Consider the following 26774-nt stretch of genomic DNA (forward strand, 5'->3'; position numbering starts at 1 on the left):
CACATTTGGGATTTCTAGGACTCTGCCCACCATCCAGATGTTTTAACCAGAATAATTGCCATGTTACGTCTACATAACTAAACAAATGTTACAAGGTTATTCTTGTAACATACTTATCTAACATTGATGTAATTGTGGGGTTTTTTTAATTTTAGAAATGCTGTACCCCTGAATTTTGGTACCAAGAAGCTCTGAGGCATTAACCTACTCTTGGTTGCTACCTAAAATTAGAAAACTCTGATACTCTTATTTGGATCAATTACTCTTAAATAATCACTTAATTCAATGAAATACTCTTAATTGGATACTCTCAAATTGGAGATTATTTCCCCAACTTGGGGTTTCTTACATTCTGCTCTCTGTCTTTCCCAACTCTGGAAAGCATTCCTGTGCCCTTCTGCAGCATCCCAACCACAGACAGGAGACCTTGGCCTCTGTCACAGACGGTCATGGCCTCCCCAGAGACAGTCTTCTCCTATGATCCCTGATTGTCCCCAGGAACCCCTAAGGATGAGGACAACTCTCAGAATCTGGGCCCACTTTTGCAGCTGCAATCCCTCAAAACTGACTGCTAAGGCTGTTGTTGTATGGGTCATGTGGCTGCTGGCAAACAACATCTGTTGTTATACAACAAATGCCTCAGATTTATCCTCAGACACCCCAAGCCAGGATACAGCTCTGGGACAGTTTGTTTTCTCACAAAGGAAGAAAACAAGAAAATAGGACATAGAGCCCAGCTCCTAAGCCCCCATCCACTCATTTGCACCAGTGTTAACCCCGGCAGCAGTGAGCAATGGGAAGGTCTTGCTGTCCAATAGTCTGAGTAAGTTATACTTCAGGAATCAGATCAGAAAGGGATATCAGTGAAGTTTGGTTGAACCATGACCTCTTCTCTGGTGGTAACAGTGCATTCAAAGGCCAACAGAACTATCACACGTGACAGGGCAGACCAGGAATCGTGACTGAGCTTCCTTCCTGTCAACAAATCTGCTCAGGCCATTCCCTAGTGGACCTAAAGATCAGTTGGCCAGTGTCCAAGGAACGAGCTCCCTGCTTCGCCAGTCTGCTTCGGCTACAGTGCTCTTGGGAACTACTTGAGGACAGAATCCATCTCTTGGGGAGATGGCTCAGTAGGGAGAAGCACTTGCTCCCCGGGCATTAAGACCTGAGTTCGAACTCCAGCCTCCTATTTAAAAGCCAGACAAGGTGGTTAGCATCTGTGACCAGAGGGTGAGATAGAAAGATGGAGGGAGGACTTGCTGACCTGCCAGTGTTTTCAAAAGGGAGAGCTCCAGGTTTAGTGAGAGACCTTCTCTCAAAAAGTGAGATACTGATCAGCAGTTAAGAGCTCCTTTGAAAGACCCAGCTCCCAGCCCCCACAGGGGGTTGCCTATAACCTCCTGTAATCTAACTCTTAGGAATTTAACACCCTCTTCTGGATTCTGACAGCACCAGCACTCACATGTACACATCCCCACACTACACACACATGCACACACACACACATACACACACACACACACACACACACACACACACACACACTCATCTGCTTACAAGACAGAGGTGAATGTTTAGAAAAACCAACAACTGGGTGTAGAAGACAGGGACTCCTCTCCCCCAACATGCTAGGTCCAGACACAGGAGCTCAGGTACTCCAATATAATACCTTAGCTCCTTTTCAGATCAGCTATTTCTGTCCAGATTCTTAACAAGATCTCCCACTCCCTGAACTGAATGCCACCCAATAGGAACCCTTCCTATGAGTCTCTACGGTTTCCTCTGAGGCCACTCAGGCAAGTCTTGTGGAGATCACCTTAGTAGCTCTCCTTCTGACTATACCTTGGTGTCCTTGTGTGTCTAGTGTCAGTCATACTGACACCTTAGGTACTCTTTCTACCACATACAAGATGACTAGGGCCCAGTATTTGGAGTCCAAGCCACTATCAAGATTTTAAATAAGAGACAGAATACCGGGTCTATTGTGAAAAAATCTCTCCTAGAAATGGATGCATATTCAAGACCAGAATAATGACAATAGAAAAGGGCATGTTAATGTGGAAGGGGGAAATTTTCACAGGGCCCAACCCTTAGACAAAGAACTAGGAAACTAATGACTCTTGAGAGACCAAGACTCTCCCAGGGTTGAACCCCCTTATTGGGTTTCCAATGCAGAATGATCAGTCTTGAAACCATATATATATATATATTGAATTGAGAGCACACATGCACACACAGAGAGATATAACTAATTTTTTAAAAGGAATAAAGGAAGGGAGTTAGTGGTATAATTTCATTCTAATTAAAAGAATAAAAAAATCCTAAATAGAGCCAAAGAGCAGGAGCCTTCCAGGCAGAGCCACAGAAACAAGAAGCACCATCTCCGGAGCAACCCTGGCATCCCCTCCTGTTTGCCTTCCACCCTGGTCCCTGTCCCTCTCCATCTGCTTCCATGGAGTTGTTCGGACATCTTTGTTTGGTGGGGAGAATGGATTGGGGAGGGAAGGAGAAAAAGGAAACAAGTGCGTCAGAGTATTTTCCACCAAGCATCCCACCACAGAGATTTCACAACTGACACCCATCTGCCCCAGCTGTTTCCTCCATTCTTATAGTTTATCCTATCGATACTCGTCTACCTCAGCAGTCTGAAGATGATGACTCCCACATTATCAACAGCAAAGGATTGACCTATGAAACAGGACACAGCAAAGGCCCACAGTCAATGTTGGCTGAGTAGAAGAAGCCAGAGCTCTCAATAGGAAAAGCCAGAGATTGGGCTAGAAACTTGATACTCTCTACACACACCACACTTAAACACCACACACACACACACACACACACACACACACACACACACACACACACACACATGTGGATTAAATATGTCAGCTCAAAGTACTCCTTGTGCTCCTCAGGACATGCCCTGCCTCAAAGGGACACATTCTGAGATCTGAATAGGATGAGAAGAAGATGATGCCAAGGCCTGCAGATTGTAACTGGAAACCAAAGGAGGGGAATTCACGCTGATGGGTCCTTCCCTACCACTGATCCTTCCCCACCGAGGGTCCTCCCCCCTCTCCTCTTTTCCTTCCCATGCCATCCTCAATGTGTGCTAGGATCAATTTTCAGTTCCTTGGCTTTTTTGTTTATCCGTTGGGTTAACTGATTGGGTGTTTGTTTATCTGTTTGCTTGCTTTTTGGATTCACTGTGTTCTGGATTAAAATGCAGGAGTCCCTAGTCCAGTGTTGACTTGAATCCTGAACCAATATGTGTCCTTGAGTGGACACCTTATCCCCTCTGAACCTCCACTTCCCCATCTTTTCTCACACTAGGGGAACAAATCCACACCCTGCCCTTCCCATTCTCAGGTTGAAGTGAGAATCCAACCGCAGTGGAGGTGCCAAGCCCTGGAGGAATGCAATGACGCTGTGCCTGTTATTGTTCCCCAGGACACTACTGTAGCACTCAAGACCAGCCTCCACTCCAGCCTTGGCATGGCCTCCCGGTGTCAAGCCAATGCCCTTCTGATCGTTATATTGGCATAAAGAAGCTGAAGCTAGGCTGTGTTTGAGGCTGTCTATATACTTCCAAGATAGGGTGGAGCACCAGGGAAGAGGAGGACAGCCAGCTCTGGCATGGAGTTGTGAGAGAATCAGCCATATGCTATTGATTGAGGACTTCCCCAGCTTCACCAACCCTGAAGAAGGCAGGTAAGCACAAAGGGGGCACAGAGAAAGGGATTAAAGGTCTTCTCGAGTGCCTCTCGTACCCTTTTAGAATGTGACCTCACCCTTCCACATTTGGCAGAGACCCTCCCAAGTCATCCTCACCTCTCTTCCCCACCACTCTCCATCCTCTGTGGTCCTCTCCCTACAATAGAGCCTTTTGTGTTCATTCATTCAGCCATGTTCAGTCCATCCCTAGTTTTGTGCTGGACCCTGAGGGCCTAGGAATAAATCAAACCAGGTCACCATTCTCCAAAAGCCTCAGACCAGTAGAAAAGATGGAGCAATGCTAAAACTAAAAGAAAAAAGATGGAGCAATGCTAAAACTAAAAGAACGGAGCAGAAGTGGACCCTGGGGAAGCACCTCCACCCTTCTGGGAGTAGGAAAAGTTCTAGTGTCTGTTTTCTCTCACCCAAGCCATCCTCCTCCCTGCCCTGGTGTTCAGTGGTACAAGTAAGTTCATAGGCTATACCCAACAGGTTACTTACAGGTTATCTATCTGTAAGGGGCAAGAATAAGATTAGAGATGTAGTTCATTTCCAGTGTCAACTCCCCAGACATAGGAATAAAGAAGCAGAAATAATTATACCCCCTTTTAAGACACCATTCCTGACATCCAGACCTGGCTCCCAAACCTGTCTGCAGCTCAAAACACTCCAGAAGACTCCTAGGCTCCTAGTTCCAACCCAAGATGTTAGTCTCCAGATGCTTGGAGAGGTGGGTGGAGGATCTGTTTCTCCTGCTTGACTCCAAACCCCTACCTTGTGTTCAGAAAGTCTGGAACCCCAAGACAAGAGGAATTCCTGAGACTGGGTGCTAAGGTGAACTCCTACTGTGCTGCTTTAACAGGAGAACTAACCAGGATCTGAACCTAGAGAAACGCCATAGTTCCTCAGCCACAGAAAGGAGAGAGAGAGAGAGGGTACCTCCCAGCTTTGGGGGTACCAACCTCTCAGACATGCTAGATTGCCTTGGAAGACAGCACTTTCCTCTGTCTTTACTTTGAATGTCCTCCTTGGCACCTGAAATCTTTACACTGCATAGAGCAGGACACTTCATGACTGCCTAGTTGTTGGGTCACACTTTGAGGATTTAGCTTCTCCCTGGTGTGATCCATCAACAAGTCTCCACACAGACTTGCACTCTGTGCCTCAGAATAATGGGAAAGTATCTCAGGCCTTCTTAAGTGGCAACTCTGAAATGTCCTGTTGCTTCTGAAGCCAGCTTGAAAGGCAGAGGTGAGAAGCTAACTAGGAGTCATGACTCCAGCCCTCACCCTCTTGTCCAAATTGATGGCCTCCCTTCCCAGCCTCCAGAGCATTAGACTCCTCTATATCCCCACATACCTCAAGGGCATGACCAAAAAGCCAGTGTGTGGGGGGCCCTGGGAAACTGTCCATAGCCCTGGCCAGCTTCTGCCTCCGAAGCAGCAGGCTGAAGAGCTTGAGAACGATTACCATCAGGATCACTACAGAAGCCCACAAGCCGAGCCGGGAAAGGCTCGGGGAGAGGAAATTGAGGACCATGGCTAAACTTGCAGGGCCCAGTCACCAACTGCCTCCAGCTGCCCCTGGGTTGCCTTATACTCTGGATACAGGCACCATGCCAGTTCCCACCTCCTTGCTACACCCAACAGCCAGCAGCAACTCAAACTGGCCAAGTGCCATAGGGTGGGGACAGCTGCCTCAAAGCTCATAGGCAACAAAGGATAGAGTATGACTGACTTCCATCAAAACTTATAGCAACTAGACCTACTAGAAAACAGACCATGAACATCCCATCTTGGTTTCTTGGAGCAGAGAACAGGGGGCAGTTCTTGGTGTGATCCTTAGCATAACCACTGCCTTTCTATTTTACAAGCATCTTGTATGTTCAAGGGACTTTATATGCCCTATCTCACTTAAACTACCTAAAGAGGTCATAGGTTCTCAGTCTTCATATCCGCTTGCCAGATAAGATCATATGCTTTTCCAGGAGACAGCTTCCACAGTCCCCTTGATGTGGACCCATGACAGAAATGGTATTTTTGCCTGTTTTATAATGCTGAGTCCCCTTTTTGTGAGATGATCTTAGAGACTGTTCTAGCCCCAAAAGGATCAGAGGAAGATAAACTACACCCGAAAGCATTGTACAAATTGGACAGGAATGTAGAATATACTTTCAGGGTGATGAGGATTAATCATCAAATCCCTTTGGGATAGATGGAGCCACTCAGGGACAGTGATGAGTAGAGAAATATTCAGTTTCCAGAAAAGCAGTAGCTACACTGAAATGCCTCAGCCAAGGGTTTTCTGTTGAAGGACCCGCCTTGCCAGGGAATGCCTACTGTTTCTCCCTCCAAAATAGAGTTGTATCATTCTGGGCAAGCACAGAGCACCTTTGCCATCAATGTTTTGGTGAAGGTCTTTGATGTAAGCCACCTTTCAGAAGGATAGATGGGGTTATAAAGCACGAAACATCATCTGGCAAGGCATGCATACATTAGCAACAACAAGAATCCTGTCAGCACTCTTGCATGAAGGAACAAGAACAGTGTTCCCAGAAACTGGTAGTGACTGCATTTGCTAGACATAACATTGGCGAAGGGGACCATGCCCCAAGTTCTTTCTTTTTCCACTTTCCAGCCTCCTACTGGTGTGCCCCATCAGTCAACCAAATCAGAAAGGAGACAGTGAGGACATATAGGAGGGTCATTCTGTGGGAATCAGATTTTCAGTAGGGATGGAAAAGCAAAGACTGAGCATTGTACAGAGGTGACAGGCCCAAACCAGGGCACAGGTGGACTTGGAACTCCAACAGTAAGTCCTGACTCAGAAAATGGTGAGTTGTCAACCTGGCTTTGTTGTCCCTTCTGGCAGAGACTGTGGAAATAGAATAACAGACACACCCACAGGCAGAGAAGCAAGAGAATATGATGACGAGAACTCCCAAAGTCCCTTCTTCACTGGCTTATCCCACTTCTGAAAATTCACATCCAGCCTTCACTTTATCCCAGTGAAAATGCAGTTCACACAGGTCAGAGAGTTAGGGAACAAAATAAGCTATCTGTTGAGTTTTCACATTTTATAGTGAATTTGTATTTCAGCATGGCTCCTCCAGGAAGTGTGATAAAGAATGTGTTTGAAGAAGACCTGAGGGAGCTTCTCTGAAGCGTCTATCCACTTGTCTTAGCATAGCTCTCAAAGCTGCCATAGAAAACAGCTGCTGTGGAAAGAGCCTTGGAGATAAGCCCAGCAGTGTGCTGTAACAGGCTGCAACTGGAACTCATGGCAGATTTCGCATCTTTTCTCGACTTTCAGTTCAGTGACATCACCCTAGCAGCTAGGAATTGACCGTTGTGGGAGCATTAGCATCACAGAAATTGCAACATTTACCATGGCTTTCTCCCCTAGGAAACCAGCTATTAAATATTTCCCAACATGCCCATTGACCCAAATACCAGGCTTAAAGTATTCCTTAACCGGTAGCACTTGGCTAAGAAACCACTATGACTCAGGCCTGCAGGGATACTGGAGGCCCCTTTAAAGACCTTCTAAAAGGACATGTGCCAATCTGGAATTGTCACTTGTCAGAGAAAGACTAAGGCTATAAATGCAGGGAAAGGAAGGTACCAGAAAGAAAGTTGCTGCCTTTATCCAGTAGCTCTTCTTCCTCAGGAAGCCTCCCTCCAGTCTCAGCTGGCTTTGGGTGAATGCCTTGGTCATGAAGGTGTGAAAGGAGAGGAGAGATGTGGAGCTGGTGAGGGCAGGAGATATCAGGAAGGGAGGCAGCTCAGCTGGACCAAGTCGATTATTCTACAGGTTCTCTCCTGAGTTGAAACTCCAGAGGATACAAGACTTCTTCCAAGATGCTCCAGTAACACACACACATACACACCACAATGGTGGCTTTGTCCTCGTAAGACTATAGTGTGACAAAGAAGACATAGACTCATACACCCTGCTTCTCCAGTGTTCCCTGCCCTTCTGTGTAGGATGGTGTGATCATGTTTTCTCTCTCTCTCTCTGTGTCTGTGTGTGTGTGTGTGTGTGTGTGTGTGTGTGTGTGTGTTCATGTGTGTAGACAGCAGAGGTTAATTACGTTCTTTGTCTTCCCCAGGACTGGGATTACAGATGTGCACCATCAAGCCTGGATTATTTTACAAGAGAATATAAAAAAAGATAAGAAAAATACTTTCACAGAGGCAGGCTGCTTTGTTGCAAATACAATCTATGCTTTTTGCATGATTGCAACTTTTCATAAAATTGCCATGAACCTGAATTTTAGTATTGAGAATGTTTGCCCATTGTATCATATCTATTTTAGATTCTACCTGTATTCCTATTTTCAATAACACCATTAATTTCAAATATAGGCCCGAATAAGAAAAAAGATGGCAGAATAGAGCGGACTTCATTGTTAGAGAGAAACAGAACTAAAGATTCAGTGGCCAATTGGCCCGCAGGTCCAGCCTGTGGTGTGGATCCTGCCCCCAGACACCCTGCCCAACCACACTAGTGCCCTGAATCTAAGCAGCAAGACATGAGAGATGAAAAATGGTCCTTTTTCTGGGTTAAGTCTCCTCAAGCATCTAAAGAAATGTTCAACATCTTTAGTCATAAGGGAAATGTAAATCAAAACAACCCTAAGATTCCACCTCACACCAGTCAGAATGGCTAAGATCAAAAACTCAGGTGACAGCAAATGCTGGCGAGGACGTGGAGAAAGAGGAACACTCCTCCATTGTTGGTGGGATTGCAGACTGGTACAACCATTCTGGAAATCAGTCTGAGGTTCCTCAGAAAACTGGACATTGCACTACCTGAGGACCCAGCTATACCTCTCTTGGGCATATACCCAAAAGATGCTGCAACATATAACAAAGACACATGCTCCACTATGTTCATAGCAGCCTTATTTATAATAGCCAGAAGCTGGAAAGAACCCAGATGCCCTTCAACAGAGGAATGGATACAGAAAATGTGGTACATCTACACAATGGAATATTACTCAGCTATCAAAAACAATGACTTTATGAAATTCATAGACAAATGGAGGGAACTGGAAAATTTCATCCTGAGTGAGGTAACCCAATAGGAGGGAACTGGAAAATTTCATCCTGAGTGAGGTAACCCAATCACAGAAAAATACACATGGTATGCACTCATCGATATGTGGCTATTAGTGCAAATTCTTGAATTACACTAGATGCACAGAACACATGAAACTCAAGAAGGATGAGCAAAATGCAAATGCTTCACTCCTTTAAAAGAGGAACAAGAATACCCTTGGGAGGGAATAGGGAGGCAAAGTTTAGAACAGAGGCTAAAGGAACGCCCATTCAGAGAATGCCCCACATGTGGCCCATACATATACAGCCACCAAACCAGATAAGATGGATGAAGCAAAGAAGTGCAGGCTGACAGGAACCGGATGTAGATCTTTCCTGAGAGACACAGCCAGAATATGGCAAATACATAGGTGAATGCCAGCAGCAAACCACTGAACTGAGAACGGGACACCCATTGAAGGAATCAGAGAAAGGACTGAAAGAGCTTGAAGGGCTTAAGATTCCATATTAACAACAATGCCAACCAACCAGAGCTTCCAGGGACTAAGCCACTACCCAAAGACTATACCCTGGGCTCCAACTGCATAGGTAGCAATGAATAGCCTAGTAAAGGCACCAGTGGAATGGGAAGCCCTTGGTCCTGCCAAGACTGAACCCCCAGTGAACGGGGTTGTTGGGGGGAGGGCGGCAATGGAGGGAGGATGGGGAGGGGAACACCCATATAGAAGGGGAGGGGGAGGGGTTAGGGGGATTTTTGCTTGGAAACCGGGAAAGGTAATAACAATTGAAATGTAAATAAGAAATAAACAAATTAATAAAGATGGAGAAAAGGGGAAAAAAGTCTCCTCAAAAGACTTCCATAATCCCTGCTACCTCTGAAAACCATGTTGAGGTCCATGAGCTGTTGCTCCAAGCGGGGGAGCTTCTCTTGCAGTGATCATAATGACTGCAGACTCATAAGTGAGAAAGAGACATTGAGGGATTCTGTATAATGCCACCCCCACTAAAAAAAAAAAAAAATCCAGACATGAAGCTATTGAAGAAGGTCCTTAAAATTTTTAATAATGATGTTGAAGTGTAGCTCTTCACAGCTGAAGGTTTCTGGCGGGGGGAGGGGGAAAGGAAAGGCGACTCAGGCATCTTTAAAGGGGGCTGGCCACTGGGAGTTTGACCATGCTCCAGTGAGTATATATGGGTAACACAAATTGGACTCAGTGGGGTCTAGGGAAGAGGGGTACAAGGGTGGGAGGGTGGACCTGGGAGGAACGGGAAGCAAGTGTAATGATGGTACATTGATTGTAATTCCTAAATATTAATAATAGTTACGTTTTCCAACAAAATCAGCTCAGTTTGCTTCATCAGATTGTTGTTTTAGGTTTTGATTTTTTGGTTTGGTTTGGTTTGGTTTTTGTTTTAACAATGAAATTGGTTTGCTATTTACATTAGTTTGCAAAAATACATTATAAAAACGGGAAAAATAGGCGTAGGTCTTGAAAGATGCCTCAGCAGTTAAGAGCACTTGTTGCGCCCGGCCCACAGCAGCTCTCTGCTCCCAGACCCTGTGGGAAAGAGACCTCACCGCCTGATCAGGTGGGCACTCCTGAGGCTGCAAAGCGGAAGAGAACACCAACACTGCCCACCCCTGCCCACATCCCTGGCCCAAGAGGAAACTGTATAAGGCCTCTGGGTTCCCGTAGGGGAGGGCCCAGGAGCGGCAGGACCCCTGCGCCTGAGACACCGCCGGAACCTGAAGGAAACAGACCAGATAAACAGTTCTCTGCACCCAAATCCCGTGGGAGGGAGAGCTGAACCTTCAGAGAGGCAGACAAGCCTGGGAAACCAGAAGAGACTGCTCTCTGTACACACATCTCGGACGCCAGAGGAAAACACCAAAGGCCATCTGGAACCCTGGTGCACTGAAGCTCCCGGAAGGGGCGGCACAGATCTTGCTGGTTGCTGCCGCTGCAGAGAGCCCGTGGGCAGCACCCCACGAGCGAACTTGAGCCTCGGGACCACAGGTAAGACCAAATTTTCTGCTACAAGAAAGCTGCCTGGTGAACTCAAGACACAGGCCCACAGGAACAGCTGAAGACCTGTAGAGAGGAAAAACTACACGCCCGAAAGCAGAACACTCTGTCCCCATAACTGACTGAAAGAGAGGAAAACAGGTCTACAGCACTCCTGACACATAGGCTTATAGGACAGTCTAAACACTGTCAGAAATAGCAGAACAAAGTAACACTAGAGATAATCTGATGGCGAGAGGCAAGCGCAGGAACCCAAGCAACAGAAACCAAGACTACATGGCATCATCGGAGCCCAATTCTCCCACCAAAACAAACATGGAATATCCAAACACACCAGAAAAGCAAGATCTAGTTTCAAAATCATATTTGATCATGATGCTGGAGGACTTCAAGAAAGACATGAACTCCCTTAGAGAAACACAGGAAAACATTAATAAACGAGTAGAAGCCTACAGAGAGGAATTGCAAAAATCCCTGAAAGAATTCCAGGAAAACACAATCAAACAGTTGAAGGAATTAAAAATGGAAATAGAAGCAATCAAGAAAGAACACATGGAAACAACCCTGGATATAGAAAACCAAAAGAAGAGACAAGGAGCTGTAGATACAAGCCTCACCAACAGAATTCAAGAGATGGAAGAGAGAATCTCAGGAGCAGAAGATTCCATAGAAATCATTGACTCAACTGTCAAAGATAATGTAAAGCGGAAAAAGCTACTGGTCCAAAACATACAGGAAATCCAGGACTCAATGAGAAGATCAAACCTAAGGATAATAGGTATAGAAGAGAGTGAAGACTCCCAGCTCAAAGGACCAGTAAATATCTTCAACAAAATCATAGAAGAAAACTTCCCTAACCTAAAAAAAGAGATACCCATAGGCATACAAGATGCCTACAGAACTCCAAATAGATTGGACCAGAAAAGAAACACCTCCCGTCACATAATAGTCAAAACACCAAATGCACAAAATAAAGAAAGAATATTAAAAGCAGTAAGGGAAAAAGGTCAAGTAACATATAAAGGCAGACCTATCAGAATCACACCAGACTTCTCGCCAGAAACTATGAAGGCCAGAATATCCTGGACTGATGTCATACAGACCCTAAGAGAACACAAATGCCAGCCCAGGTTACTGTATCCTGCAAAACTCTCAATTAACATAGATGGAGACACCAAGATATTCCATGACAAAACCAAATTTACACAATATCTTTCTACAAATCCAGCACTACAAAGGATAATAAATGGTAAAGCCCAACATAAGGAGGCAAGCTATACCCTAGAAGAAGCAAGAAACTAATCGTCTTGGCAACAAAACAAAGAGAATGAAAGCACACAAACATAACCTCACATCCAAATATGAATATAACGGGAAGCAATAAACACTATTCCTTAATATCTCTCAACATCAATGGCCTCAACTCCCCAATAAAAAGAAATAGATTAACAAACTGGATACGCAACGAGGACCCTGCATTCTGCTGCCTACAGGAAACACACCTCAGAGACAAAGACAGACACTACCTCAGAGTGAAAGGCTGGAAAACAACTTTCCAAGCAAATGGTCAGAAGCAAGCTGGAGTAGCCATTCTAATATCAAATAAAATCAATTTCCAACTAAAAGTCATCAAAAAAGATAAAGAAGGACACTTCATATTCATCAAAGGAAAAATCCACCAAGATGAACTCTCAATCCTAAATATCTATGCCCCAAATACAAGGGCACCTACATATGTAAAAGAAACCTTACTAAAGCTCAAAACACACATTGGACCTCACACAATAATAGTGGGAGATTTCAACACCCCACTCTCATCAATGGACAGATCATGGAAACAGAAATTAAACAGAGATGTAGACAGACTAAGAGAAGTCATGAGCCAAATGGACCTAACGGATATTTATAGAACATTCTATCCTAAAGCAAAGGGATATACCTTCTTCTCAGCTCCTCATGGTACTTTCTCCAAAATTGACCATATAATTGGTCAAAAAACGGGCCTCAACAGGTACAGAAAGATAGAAATAATCCCATGCGTGCTATCGGACCACCACGGCCTAAAACTGGTCTTCAATAACAATCAAGGAAGAATGTCCACATATACTTGGAAATTGAACAATGCTCTACTCAATGATAACCTAGTCAAGGAAGAAATAAAGAAAGAAATTAAAAACTTTTTAGAATTTAATGAAAATGAAGGTACAACATACCCAAACTTATGGGACACAATGAAAGCTGTGCTAAGAGGAAAACTCATACCGCTGAGTGCCTGCAGAAAGAAACAGGAAAGAGCATATGTCAGCAGTTTGACAGCACACCTAAAAGCTCTAGAACAAAAAGAAGCAAATACACCCAGGAGGAGTAGAAGGCAAAAAATAATCAAACTCAGAGCTGAAATCAACCAAGTAGAAACAAAAAGGACCATAGAAAGAATCAACAGAACCAAAAGTTGGTTCTTTGAGAAAATCAACAAGATAGATAAACCCTTAGCCAGACTAACGAGAGGACACAGAGAGTGTGTCCAAATTAACAAAATCAGAAATGAAAAGGGAGACATAACAACAGATTCAGAGGAAATTCAAAAAATCATCAGATCTTACTATAAAAACCTATATTCAACAAAACTTGAAAATCTTCAGGAAATGGACAATTTCCTAGACAGATACCAAGTACCAAAGTTAAATCAGGAACAGATAAACCAGTTAAACAACCCCATAACTCCTAAGGAAATAGAAGCAGTCATTAAAGGTCTCCCAACCAAAAAGAGCCCAGGTCCAGACGGGTTTAGTGCAGAATTCTATCAAACCTTCATAGAAGACCTCATACCAATATTATCCAAACTATTCCACAAAATTGAAACAGATGGAGCACTACCGAATACCTTCTACGAAGCCACAATTACTCTTATACCTAAACCACACAAAGACACAACAAAGAAAGAGAACTTCAGACCAATTTCCCTTATGAATATCGACGCAAAAATACTCAACAAAATTCTGGCAAACCGAATCCAAGAGCACATCAAATCATCCACCATGATCAAGTAGGCTTCATCCCAAGCATGCAGGGATGGTTTAATATATGGAAAACCATCAACGTGATCCATTATATAAACAAACTGAAAGAACAAAACCACATGATCATTTCATTAGATGCTGAGAAAGCATTTGACAAAATTCAACACCCCTTCATGATAAAAGTCCTGGAAAGAATAGGAATTCAAGGCCCATACCTGAACATGGTAAAAGCCATATACAGCAAACCAGTTGCTAACATTAAACTAAATGGAGAGAAACTTGAAGCAATCCCACTAAAATCAGGGACTAGACAAGGCTGCCCACTCTCTCCCTACTTATTCAATATAGTTCTTGAAGTTCTAGCCAGAGCAATCAGACACCAAAAGGAGGTCAAGGGGATACAGATCGGAAAAGAAGATGTCAAAATATCACTATTTGCAGACGATATGATAGTATATTTAAGTGATCCCAAAAGTTCCACCAGAGAACTACTAAAGCTGATAAACAACTTCAGCAAAGTGGCTGGGTATAAAATTAACTCAAATAAATCAGTTGCCTTCCTCTATACAAAAGAGAAACAAGCCGAGAAAGAAATTAGGGAAACGACACCCTTCATAATAGACCCAAATAATATAAAGTACCTCGGAGTGACTTTAACAAAGCAAGTAAAAGATCTGTACAATAAGAACTTCAAGACACTGAAGAAGGAAATTGAAGAAGACCTCAGAAGATGGAAAGATCTCCCATGCTCATGGATTGGCAGGATTAATATAGTAAAAATGGCCATTTTACCAAAAGCGATCTACAGATTCAATGCAATCCCCATCAAAATACCAATCCAATTCTTCAAAGAGTTAGACAGAACAATTTGCAAATTCATCTGGAATAACAAAAAACCCAGGATAGCTAAAGCTATCCTCAACAATAAAAGGACTTCAGGGGGAATCACTATCCCTGAACTCAAGCAGTATTACAGAGCAATAGTGATAAAAACTGCATGATATTGGTACAGAGACAGACAGATAGACCAATGGAATAGAATTGAAGACCCAGAAATGAACCCACACACCTATAGTCACTTGATTTTTGACAAAGGAGCCAAAACCATCCAATGGAAAAAAGATAGCATTTTCAGCAAATGGTGCTGGTTCAACTGGAGGTCAACATGTAGAAGAATGCAGATCGATCCATGCTTATCACCCTGTACAAAGCTTAAGTCCAAGTGGATCAAGGACCTCCACATCAAAGCAGACACACTCAAACTAGTAGAAGAAAAACTAGGGAAGCATCTGGAACACATGGGCACTGGAAAAAATTTCCTGAACAAAACACCAATGGCTTATGCTCTAAGATCAAGAATTGACAAATGGGATCTCATAAAACTGCAAAGCTTCTGTAAGGCAAAGGACACTGTGGTTAGGACAAAACGGCAACCAACAGATTGGGAAAAGATCTTTACCAATCCTACAACAGATAGAGGCCTTATATCCAAAATATACAAAGAACTCAAGAAGTTAGACCACAGGGAAACAAATAACCCTATTAAAAAATGGGGCTCAGAGCTAAACAAAGAATTCACAGCTGAGGAATGCCGAATGGCGGAGAAACACCTAAAGAAATGTACAACATCTTTAGTCATAAGGGAAATGCAAATCAAAACAACCCTGAGATTTCACCTCACACCAGTGAGAATGGCTAAGATCAAAAACTCAGGGGACAACAGATGCTGGCGAGGATGTGGAGAAAGAGGAACACTCCTCCATTGTTGGTGGGATTGCAAACTGGTACAACCATTCTGGAAATCAGTCTGGAGGATCCTCAGAAAATTGGACATTGAACTGCCTGAGGATCCAGCTATACCTCTCTTGGGCATATACCCAAAAGATGCCCCAACATATAAAAAAGACATGTGCTCCACTATGTTCATTGCAGCCTTATTTATAATAGCCAGAAGCTGGAAAGAACCCAGATGCCCTTCAACAGAGGAATGGATACAGAAAATGTGGTACATCTACACAATGGAATATTACTCAGCTATCAAAAACAACGAGTTTATGAAATTCGTAGGCAAATGGCTGGAACTGGAAAATATCATCCTGAGTGAGCTAACCCAAACACAGAAAGACATACATGGTATGCACTCACTGATAAGTGGCTATTAGCCCAAATGCTTGAATTACCCTAGATGCCTAGAACAAATGAAACTCAAGACAGATGATCAAAATGTGAATGCTTCACTCCTTCTTTAAAAGGGGAACAAGAATACCCTTGGCAGGGAATAGAGAAGCAAAGATTAAAACAGACACAGAAGGAACACCATTCAGAGCCTGCCCCACATGTGGCCCATACATATACAGCCATCCAATTAGACAAGATGAATGCAGCAAAAAAGTGCAGGCCAACAGGAGCCGGATGTATATCGCTCCTGAGAGACACAGCCAGAATACAGCAAATACAGGGGCGAATGCCAGCAGCAAACCACTGAACTGAGAACGGGACCCCTGTTGAAGGAATCAGAGAAAGAACTCGAAGAGCTTGAAGGAGCTCGATACCCCTTATGAACAACAATGCCAATCAACCAGAGCTTCCAGGGACTAAGCCACTACCTAAAGACTATACATGGACTGACCCTGGACTCTGACCTCATAGGTAGCAATGAATATTCTAGTAAGATCACCAGTGGAAGGGGAAGCCCTTGGTCCTGCTAAGACTGAACCCCCAGTGAACGTGAGTGTTGGGGGGAGGGCAGTAATGGGGGGAGGGTGGGGAGGGGAACACCCATAAAGAAGGGGAGGGGAGGGATTAGGGGGATGTTTGCCTGGAAACCGGGGAAAGGGAATAACACTCGAAATGTAAATAAGAAACACTCAAGTTAATAAAAAGCTCTCTTTGTTAAAAAAAAAAAATGACCAACAACAAGTGCTCCTCTCAGCCTTAGTCAAATGGCTCCCCTCTGACAGTGAGTGAATGGCACTCACAAGTACTGAGAATCAGTGATGGCTGAGTGCTCAGCCCCAGACAGGAAGTTCATCAGATCATCTCAGGTTCAGAGGACATGGAGGAAGATGGAGCAGAAAGATGAGATGGACGGTGGAGAGCTGATCATGAAATACTGTCTTTTGGCCATGACACAGCCATTGTAACCATGATCTCATGGTTGCCTGCCATGGGCCCGTACATTGCTATAGTAGTTTGAATATGCTTGTCTGGGGAGTGGCACTACTAGGAGGTGTGGCCTTGATAGAGTAGGTGTGGCCTTTTAGAGGAAGTGTGTCACTGTAGGGGTGGGCTTTGAGACCCTCCTCCTAGCTGTCTAGAAATAGTCTTCTAGCAGCCTTCAGACGAAGATGTAGAGCCCTCAGCTCTGCCTGCACCATGCCTGCCTGGAAGCTGCCATGCTCCTGCCTTGAAGATAACGGACTGAATCTCTGAACCTGTAAGCCAGCCCCAATGAAATGTTGTCCTTATAAGACTTGCCTTGGTCATGGTTTCTCTTCATAGCAATGGAAACCCTAAGACAATTGGAGAGTCACAGATAAGCAACACAAAGGAACTAGATGGCATTTTTGGAAGGTTTTTGTCTCACAACTCCTTGGGTTTTTTTTTTAACCTTACAATTCTTTTAGTTATATATTATGAATTGTGATTTTGTGTTTTTAAAGAACTTCTGTGTGTGCAAGTATGTGTATGTATGTCTGTACATATTCCTTGTTTGTTGTCAGTTTGTTTTTTATTGAGAGGAGAAAGGAAGTGTGCAGATTTGAGTGGGTAGGGAGGTAGAGAAGACCTGGAAAAATACAAGGAATGGGAGACTGTGATCAGAATATATTGTATGAAAATATTCTATTTTCAATAAAAATTTAAATTATAAAAAGAAAAAAAAAGAGCACTTGTTGCTATTCCACAGAACCCAGATTTGGTTCTCAGCACCCACATGTTTACTCACAAACCATTTATAACTCCGTTTTTAGGGCTCTGACACTCTCTTCAGACAGCCCTGGTATCCAGGCACACACGTACATGCAAACATTCAAGCCACAAAAATAAAATAAATATAAAATAAACAAATAAAAATGTAGATTCTTAAAGGGAAACCAACTATTCTATAAGACATCTCTCTCTTTCTCTCGCTTGCTCGCTTGCTCTCTCTCTCTCTCTCTCTCTCTCTCTCTCTCTCTCTCTCTCTCCCCCCCCCCCTAAGTGTGTGTGTGTACTGCTTCTAACCAGGCAGGCTTAGGCAGTATTAGAAAGCTAGCTGAAAGGCCCCCTTGCTAAAAACAACACCTACTCAACTCATCCAACATGGCAGTGTAGAGCTGGTGCCTACATAGAGCCTTCACTCCTACTTTCCAGAATCATGGATGCATGAAAATACTCTGTGCTCTGTCAAGGGAAAAAGGTAAACACCAAGCCAACTTCAAACCCTTTATCTACAGTAGTGTGATGCCTATAAGATATGAAAAGGACTTGGGGAGGAGAATAAGATCAAAATATATTTAAATTTTAAAATGGTTTCAAACAATAAAACTATAATAAAGAAAAATATGAAAAGAAACTTTTGCTGTAACAGATAAAGGACCGGAACCTCAAAATTCTCCTGTACAGTCCTATTTCTAATGAGTACTCAGAATTAGTGTTATAAATTTATAATTTTCAAGCCTCATAGATTATTTTCTACACAAATCTCCTGCAGAGCATTATAAGGACTATAATACGCTATACTCCCCTTCTCTGTATCACTCAGGAAATCAGGGTATACTTTTCTGACAACCCAGTATGAAGCGGATCTCTTATACCAAGATAAACACCAAGCTAAAATATCACCAACTTCTCTTTATTTTTGTCACATGACCCAGAGCAAAGCACAACATGGGGTAAGTGAGAAACCACTGGTAAAGACACAGGTAGACACCAGGTCTGGCAGGAGAGTTCCTACACAGGAAGCCAGAAGGACTTCGTGGAGCCTTGAGAGGCTGATGGTTTAGACCTCTGATGACTCACAACAGGGATAAGACTGGGAGTGTGTCAGGCTGTACAATCTTATCTACACACAAAACAGCTTTCTAGGATGTTCTGGACAAGTATCTCAAGATATCTTTATATCCCCAGAGAAATGTTTACATGTGTTCGCAGAGTACAGAGGAAAAGCACGTGAGAGGCTGAAGAGCCTGCTCAGCACTTTACCAGCTGGAGACATGTGGTACCAGCACACCAAAGGCTCAGGAACTTAGAGCTGTTCTCACTCCCTCCTCCTGGGCAGCCAACCCATGTGGGCACAGTGCTTTGTGCACAGTGTAAAGTTTATCCTTGTGTACTCAAGTGCTGGTTTCTCTGCCCTCATATCTTGTTTCAATCTGGACTGGCATTGTAATGCTTATGTCTAGAATCTCCTGTCTCAAGTCTATATAAACAGTTCTTGCCATTTATTCTCTGCCCTATCAATAAATGCTGATCACCCAGTGACTGGGCAGAAGAGAGACTGGGCTGGGGGTGAGGGGTGCTTTCATCAGCCGACAGGAGGAGAAAGAGGAGAATTCAGGTTGATGGCTGGGAGAAGATCCAAGAAGACACCGTGGGAACAAACCTCTAAAGCAAAGAGAGCTGGAACAATATTAAATGGCAAGCATCATGGAGATGAAGCTGGGAAGTGGCCAGATTAGCATACAGGATTATTAGATCAACCACTGCCCAGATATTGAGATGCAGCTTGAAATAAAACTTAGTTTCTCTGTGTGGTTATTGGGGAACTAGCAAAGGTGAAGAAATACAACTGCAGGAGCACTTCATTGGTTTGCATTTATATTAAAAATCATTCATTTTGCAAACGCATTAGCCTTTTTAGACATAGCACAGTCTTCTGATAGTGTTTTCTCAGAGTCAGCACCCGTACACTGTGGTCCAGAAGGGAGCAAGGCTGCATCTCAAATGGCAGCTAAAGTGGGTAAGAGAATCTCCCATGTTATAGATTTTGGTGGTAGAACTATAATTAAAATAATAAAAAATATATAATACATTTGAATATGAGCCATTTTTTATCTTTGAGTTGAGAAGTCCCAAAATGTTTACTTTTGTTGTTGTTGTTGTTGTTGTTGTTGTTGTTTACTGCTGTTGAACAATAATTTATTGCGATCTCTCCCTCCCAGCCTCTACAATTCGAGGTCACTTTCTCCGCTTGTAGATCTTGTTTGCTAGTTCCAGGAAGATGGATGGGGGCAGGGGCGCGGAGCACTGCTCTATGAGCCTCTTGAGGCCGTTGTAACTGTCTTCCTCGTACTTGAAGAACACATTCTGCAGATCCAGCGCCTCATACAGTGCTCTCACCCGCGCCCCTTTTTCTGGGTCCTTCTGCCCATAATTCTCCTCTAAGATCTGGCGCTATTGAGGAGTGGCTCACAGCAGACACTGAACCATTAGCCAGCTGCATTTGTTGTCCTGGATGTCAGGGCCGACCTTTCCGGTCACACTGGGGTCTCCAAAGAGATCAAGGTAGTCATCTTGGATCTGAAAGAACTCACCCATCTCCAGCAGAATCTTTAGAGCGTTAGCGTGTTCCTTCATCAATCCCTGCCATGAACACAACAGCCCCGTGGGCAGGTGGAAAGTGTAGAGAGCTGTCTTGTACTTGACAATAGATTTGTACCTCTTTTCAGTGTATCTACCAAGATCCACATGGCCCTGGGGTGCTGTGATGAGATCGAGAGTCTGCCCGATCTCAGTCTGATAGGAACTCTGTAGAAAGAGTTCCAGCGGGTTGAGGTAGGAAGGCTGCTCCCGGCAGTAGAACTCCAGCAGGCGGTAGATGGAGGCTTCCAGAAGCAGAGCATCATTGACGGAATCCAAGCCTATGCCCAGCTTCTGATACCAGCAGATCTGCCCCGGCGAGCGAGGGAAGAGTCCATGATGTCATCTGACACGAGGAAGAAAGCCTGGAGCAGTTCTACACACCAGGCCACAGCCAGGGCCCACTGAAGTCTCTCAGCATCCTGTTTCCTCCGCTCCACCAGCTCCTGGAAGGCCTGTACCACCGTCAGACCCCGATTGTACTTGCCTCCTACAGTGTTGTACTCCAGGACCTCCTTGAGCCGGGTAATAGCATCCCCGTCTCGGGTGTCCCAGTTCATCCTCAGTCAGCACCTTGACAGTCTGGGAGAAGTGCGAGATGAAATTCTGCTTTTCTTGGTTATAAACATGCAATTCCTGCTCCCCATTCATTCTGACAGAGGAGCTAAATGCTCTGTGCTTCAACGCAGATTCTCCTCGGTTTACTTATTCTTATTCCATTTTTATAAAGCATTATTTTCTTCTTAAAAGCATTTCTCGTCCTTTTTCCTCTTTCTGAAATAGCATTCTCTCCACATGCCTTAGTTTTAAAATAAATTTTTCTAAGAAATGTCTTTCTTTACATGAAATGTAGCTTTTGTGCTAAAGCTCTCAGTCTTGTACCTCTGCCTCTGATGAGGTTCCTTGGGTTATGATAATTGCCAATTCTGATAACTCCATAATAAACAGTGTTGCTATTAGAAGTTAGTCATTTTCATACAATTTGTTTAAAAACAGTCAATCCACACAGATGCAGAAACTGAACGATACAGTCCAAGCTGAGAAATGCCTGGTACCACTAGAAGCTGAGGCAGGCTCTTGGGGGCATATTGTCTCCTCCAGAAGCAAACCTGGTGATAACTTGATTTCAGACTCTGGCCTCCAGAACTTCAAAGAAATATATATCAAGAAGTGGGAGGGGGTTGGGGATTTAGTTCAGTGGTAGAGAGCTTGCCTAGCAAGCACAGGGCCCTGGGTTCGGTCCCCAGCTCCGAAAAAAAGAAAGAAAAAAAAAGAAGTGGGAGGAAGATGGGGGATCAGACAGGAAGAGGAGGAGAGGAGGGGAGGGGAGGGGGAAGGAGGAGGGGAGAGGAGAGGAGGGGAGAGGAGGAAAGGAGGGGAAGGGAGGAAAGGAGGGGAGGGGAGGGGACAGAAGAGGAGGAAAGGAGGGGAGGGGAGGAGAGGAGGGGAGGGGAGGAAAGGAGGGGAGGGGAGGGGACAGAAGAGGAGGAGAGGGGAGAGGAGAGGAGAGGAGAGGAGAGGAGAGGAGAGGAGAGGAGAGGAGAGGAGAGGAGAGGAGAGGAGAGGAGAGGAGAGGAGAGGAGAGGAGAGGAGAGGCCAAATCTTTGGAGATCCTGAGTTCATACTAGCAGGAGTTATCATGGTCAGAGCTCAGAGGCTAGATAGAGTTAGCACCAATAACACCAGCTTGGTGAGTTTCTTACCAACTTTGTATCTTTTAGAAGACTTGTGTACAAGAGGACTGAACACATTTAATCAGAAGATCAACACAGAAGCCTTCCAAATAGGAACTAAAGGGATTTGCTACACAAGCCTAGTGACCTGAGTCCTATCCCCAGAACCCAGGTAAGGGTGGGAAGAAAGAACCAACTCCACAAAACTGTCCCCCAACCTCCACATGTACCCTTGTCACGTGAGCGGACATGCATCCGCATGCACACGCACAGGCACACCACCAACAGCATCAACAACAACAATAAACCCAGCTTCTACATTTTAAAACGTGTGTGTGTGTGTGTGTGTGTGTGTGTGTGTGTGTGTGTGTGAAGATGCCCATGGATGCCAGAAAAGGGCATCAGATGCCCTGGACCTAGAGTCCCAGACAGTTTTGAGTGTTCCAAAGTGGGTACTGTGAACCAAAGTCAGGTCCTGTGGAAGTGCGGCAAACACACTTAACCACTGAGCTAACTCTCCAGCCTCAGCTTCTACTTTCTAGTCTTTGCTTCAGTAGGTTAACAGTTACCGTAGGGACGCAACAGTAAGGGCAGAGCAAATTACATAATACACTGTACTTTACTCCATAAGAAGGAATCTATGTGTACACTCTGTTAATGATTTGTTTGCTCTGCCTTAACCTTTCATCCAGATGGAATCCAAGTGACTGCTCAAGAGGAATTCAAGATTCAATGGCCTGGGTGTTTGTGAACTTCTCCTGCTCCAGGGAGATGATAAGAAAAACATCAACACCACATAGTCTTAGAGCCAAGACTGACCCCCTGACCACAGGGGTGACCAAGTCCTGGGATGATTGCTTCTGTTCCCCCTCTATAAAGTCTGCTGGCTGAAGATTAGATGGGAAACCAATCTGTGGAACACTAACCCGTTACCTTCTCAGATTCTTGGCTCTCTGGATAAAATACTGCTTAAAGAGTCCATTCCTGCTTTGTACATGTGATGGACAGAATGGGCTGTCACTTATAGATCTATAGCACTGACAATCATGAGTTTAGACCTCTTACATGTTTAAGGAATAGTGCAGGTAACCACAGACAGACTCGTTTTCTGAGATACAAGCATATCACACGTATACAATAACAAAATATTTATTTTGTCAGGGGAAAATGCTATAGGTCATGGTTTTAAAGGGGCCTGCATAAATGACATGTTTTCAGCTGAGTGGTATGGATTAAAAAATAAAAGACATATCAAAAGGATTTCAAAGGTCATTTTAGATGCTAACAGACAAGATACACTAAGTAAAACAGCATTTGCTGGCCTTTACATGTACTGATTACATGTCTGTAGCTGTAAGCTTTTGATAATACACCAATTTCAGGAAGACAACTACACAACTTCCTAGTACATAGGGTATTAATTTTACTGAAAATACTTTAAATACCTTCTTATAAAGTTGTCATTTAAAAGACTAACATAAACTTAATAGAATTTTGACATTGCTTGAGATAGGCTCATAAGTAGTCAAAATCCCAGAGAAACACCTGGAAACATAATCCATTATCTTAATAAGATATAAAATCTGGATAACTTTAAATGTACATAATCATCAAAGTAGATATAAAAATATCCAATCTCAGAATTTATAACAAGATATGTTTTCCATTAAAAATAAATTATCGTTAAGTGAAATTTTTATTTTTCCACTAGCATAATTATATCAACTCAACATTAATTTATATATACATATAAATATACATAAACATTTTATATATATAATTTTAGATGGAGCAAAGCCCAGAAATCATGTAACTATCTCTGCACATCTACACACAGGCTAATCCTAAAATTAATCTTTATTTTTGTTTTTTAAGCTAGTCTAATACAAAATTGTTTTGAAATTTTTAGTATTTAACAAGAGTGTTTTAATAATAAAATTGTCTTATAATGTAAGATATTAGTTATCTGTCTTGTAAGTTCTATAACAAGGGTTGTTTTTTTTTCTCTCCACCTCAGTTTCTACCTATGGCCATGAGCACATGTCCCCCTTTCTTCCTCTGTTTTTCATAAGCCCCTTTTCCTACTGATAGTTTATATGTAGGAACTGAAGGAAAATAGAAAGGAGATTTAAATGATATCTTTTGGTATGTCCAGTTACAACAATGGTGAGAAATAGGAACTGTACTCTCCATGAGTTGAGGCCATGGGATTTTTCACCCTTGCTTTGCTATTTCAGACCTACACATCTTAGACAACTTCTTCTGCATGTGTACCTATATCTCCTGCTAAACCCATGCTAACCTATCTCGATTCAATGCCTTTAATCCAAAAGGAATAGTTACATTTGTTTAATGTTTTCTGAGTATCTCTATTGCCATGTGATATAGTCACTGCATTTCCTAGATTTCATTGAGGAGGTATATCAAACCTCCATGGCAGGGGCTAGAGAGATGGCTCAGCAGTTAAGAGCACTAATTGCTCTTCCAGATGTTCTGAGTTTAATTCCCAGCAATCACATGGTGGCTCATAACCATCTGTAATGGAATCTGATGGTGCCCTCTTCTGGTGTGTCTGAAGACAGCAACAGTGTACTCACATACATGAAATAAGTGAATAAATCAAAAAGAAAGAAAGAAAGAGAAAGAAAGAAAGAAAGAAAGAAAGGAAGGAAGGAAGGAAGGAAGGAAGGAAGGAAGAAAGAAAAAAAGAAAGAAAAAGAAAGGCTTAGTCTTTAAAAAAAAATTACCTCCATGATGGGTCCTTTGAGTCACTATTTTACAAGCTCTATCTACTAGTTTCTAAAGGAGACTTAGATTCTCCCCATCTATATACTTCCTGCATTAAGCCTACACCAAGGGTTCTAACACTCTGAGATGACTAGACCTGAGAGGCTCACACAAATTCAAGGGAGCACAGGACCAAGTTGTAGGGAATCACAGATTCCTTCCGGGACTTGGACAGCAAAGTTCTGGATGTTGAACAAGCTGTAGCCAACAAGAAGGTGACAATAACAAGGAGGAACTGGGAAGGAGAAAGCCTTTTATGGTAGTTTATCCCAACTGAGCACAGTATGAACTGAAATCAAGCAGATCTGTGAGACTCTGTGTTGGCAGACATTCTAGTCCTTTAGAAAACAACTTACTAAAATTAATTCTCAGTTAATTCTGAAGCTAGAGAGATGGCTCAGCAGTCAAGAGCACTTACTGCTCTTACAGAAGGCCCAGGCTGGGTTCCCAACTCACATGGCAGTCAGTATACAACTGCCTGTAACTCCAAATCTAGGAGATCTGTCACCTGCTTCTGACCTCTACAGGTTCCTTCACACATGTGACACACATACATACAGACACAGACACAGACACAGACACAGACACAGACACACACACACACACAAATAAAATAAAATAAAATATAAGTAATTAATAATAAATAAAAAGCAACTTGTTAGTCAGGTGATGGTACACACCTTTAATCCCAGCACTCGGGAAGCTGTCTGAGTTCAAGGCCAGCCTGGTCTTCAGAGTGAACTTCATGACAGACAGGATTACACACAGAAACCCTGCCTCGAAAAACAAAAACAAACAAAAGAATTTCCATAAAATATTTTTCAAATAGTTAATCCTGGCTTAATACTTCAGCAGCCTATAGTGCCTCCACAGAGAAAAGCCACTGCCAAGGGCCCATGTGTTTTAAAGCAGTACAAGGACCCTCCGCTTTATCCAGAGGCACAAAGTTCTAAACATGCCAGCCACTTTATTTGTTCTCCTTTCTTCTCCAAAACTTGGTCAGAGGCCTTTCTGACTGTGATAAAATGCAGTGGTGAAAGAGACAAGAGGAAATCCTGTGCTCAGAATGGGGAAGGTTAAAGCCAGCACTAGTCACCTCTTACCCCATGGCCATCTGCCACAGGCATGGAAAAAACAATCTTTTAAAAAAAGGCATTTCAGGCTCCAGATCCGGTCCTTATCCTCCCACAAAGAGTTCCCTGGGGAGGAAGAAAGTGGAGACCTTTTGTATTTGTCCCCAGAAGGTAGAACAACAAAACCAGGAACTTACAGGCTGTGATAAGTCAAAAAGCTGCTCTCTGGATGTGGAATAGCCATTCTATTCATGAACTCACAACAGCTTGGATACTCATCCCAGGAGCAAGCAGTCGCTATTCCAAAGTAGATGAGACAGATGCTTATGAGGTCCCACCCTCAGGTGAGGAGCTACTGAGTGTCTGTGGCTGCTGGAGGAAGGCAATTTTCTTCAGGGATATGACTTCTGATAGATTTCCTGTGTTGCATTCAATGGCCCCACACCCATGTGCTTGTGGGTATTACTAATTGTAAAAGAAGAAGAGGAAGAAGAGGAGGAGAAAGAAGAGGAAGATATGAAAGTGAGAAAGAGACATGGGGAGGTCTGGAGAGGGGGAGGAGAATGTACATGACTAAGATACACTATATACACATATGAAATTGTCAGTGGATAAAAATGTAAAACTTTAATGACAGGACATAATATCATCATCATTTATAAGTTCACTAAAACTCTCAGTATCAGCAGTATTTTCATCTGGGGTGAGACGGCTGATGGGAAGCTTCCTGCATATGACTCCCTGAATCATAAGTCAGGGTAGATAAGGAGAGTTTACAGTCCAAGAAAAGGATGAAAAGGCCATTAGGAGTCAACAAAGAGATGACAGGAGCTATAAAACACAAAGAAACGTCCCA

General features: G+C 43.4%; 1 protein-coding gene, 1 long non-coding RNA gene and 1 pseudogene across 11 annotated transcripts in view; 1 reads left to right on the plus strand and 2 right to left on the minus strand.

Annotated features, from left to right (window-relative positions):
• Cyp4b1 (cytochrome P450, family 4, subfamily b, polypeptide 1) overlaps positions 1-26369 on the minus strand; it is a 38489-nt gene extending 12120 nt beyond the window's left edge. For 2 of the 9 annotated variants that reach the window (XR_015687511.1, XM_087660329.1), the window contains exons 1-2: positions 26116-26369; positions 25526-25618 (exon numbers count right to left, since the gene is read on the minus strand). Coding sequence is in view for 1 of the 9 variants with exons in the window: in NM_016999.2 (NP_058695.2) it covers positions 5074-5253 (180 nt within the window). In the remaining 8 variants the exon portion in view is untranslated. Of the gene's footprint in view, positions 1-5073; positions 5284-25525; positions 25881-25941; positions 25973-26115 lie in introns of those variants that run through there. The other 7 variants (XM_087660330.1, XM_087660335.1, XM_087660331.1 and 4 more) reach the window with 7 other exon arrangements.
• LOC134486968 (uncharacterized) lies at positions 3482-9607 on the plus strand. The gene is made up of 2 exons (XR_015620442.1): positions 3482-3711; positions 7826-9607. It is a non-coding gene; the product is annotated as an uncharacterized LOC134486968 (long non-coding RNA).
• On the minus strand, positions 18638-21081 carry Fdps-ps2 (farnesyl diphosphate synthase, pseudogene 2; annotated as a pseudogene). Its single transcript, XR_015620441.1, has one exon. The product of XR_015620441.1 is annotated as a farnesyl diphosphate synthase, pseudogene 2 (transcript).
• Positions 26370-26774: the final 405 nt, after the last annotated feature.

Source organism: Rattus norvegicus, chromosome 5 (assembly GCF_021556685.1).
Source record: "Rattus norvegicus strain SHRSP/BbbUtx chromosome 5, alternate assembly SHRSP_T2T, whole genome shotgun sequence".
NCBI classification, from domain to species: Eukaryota; Metazoa; Chordata; class Mammalia; order Rodentia; family Muridae; genus Rattus; species Rattus norvegicus.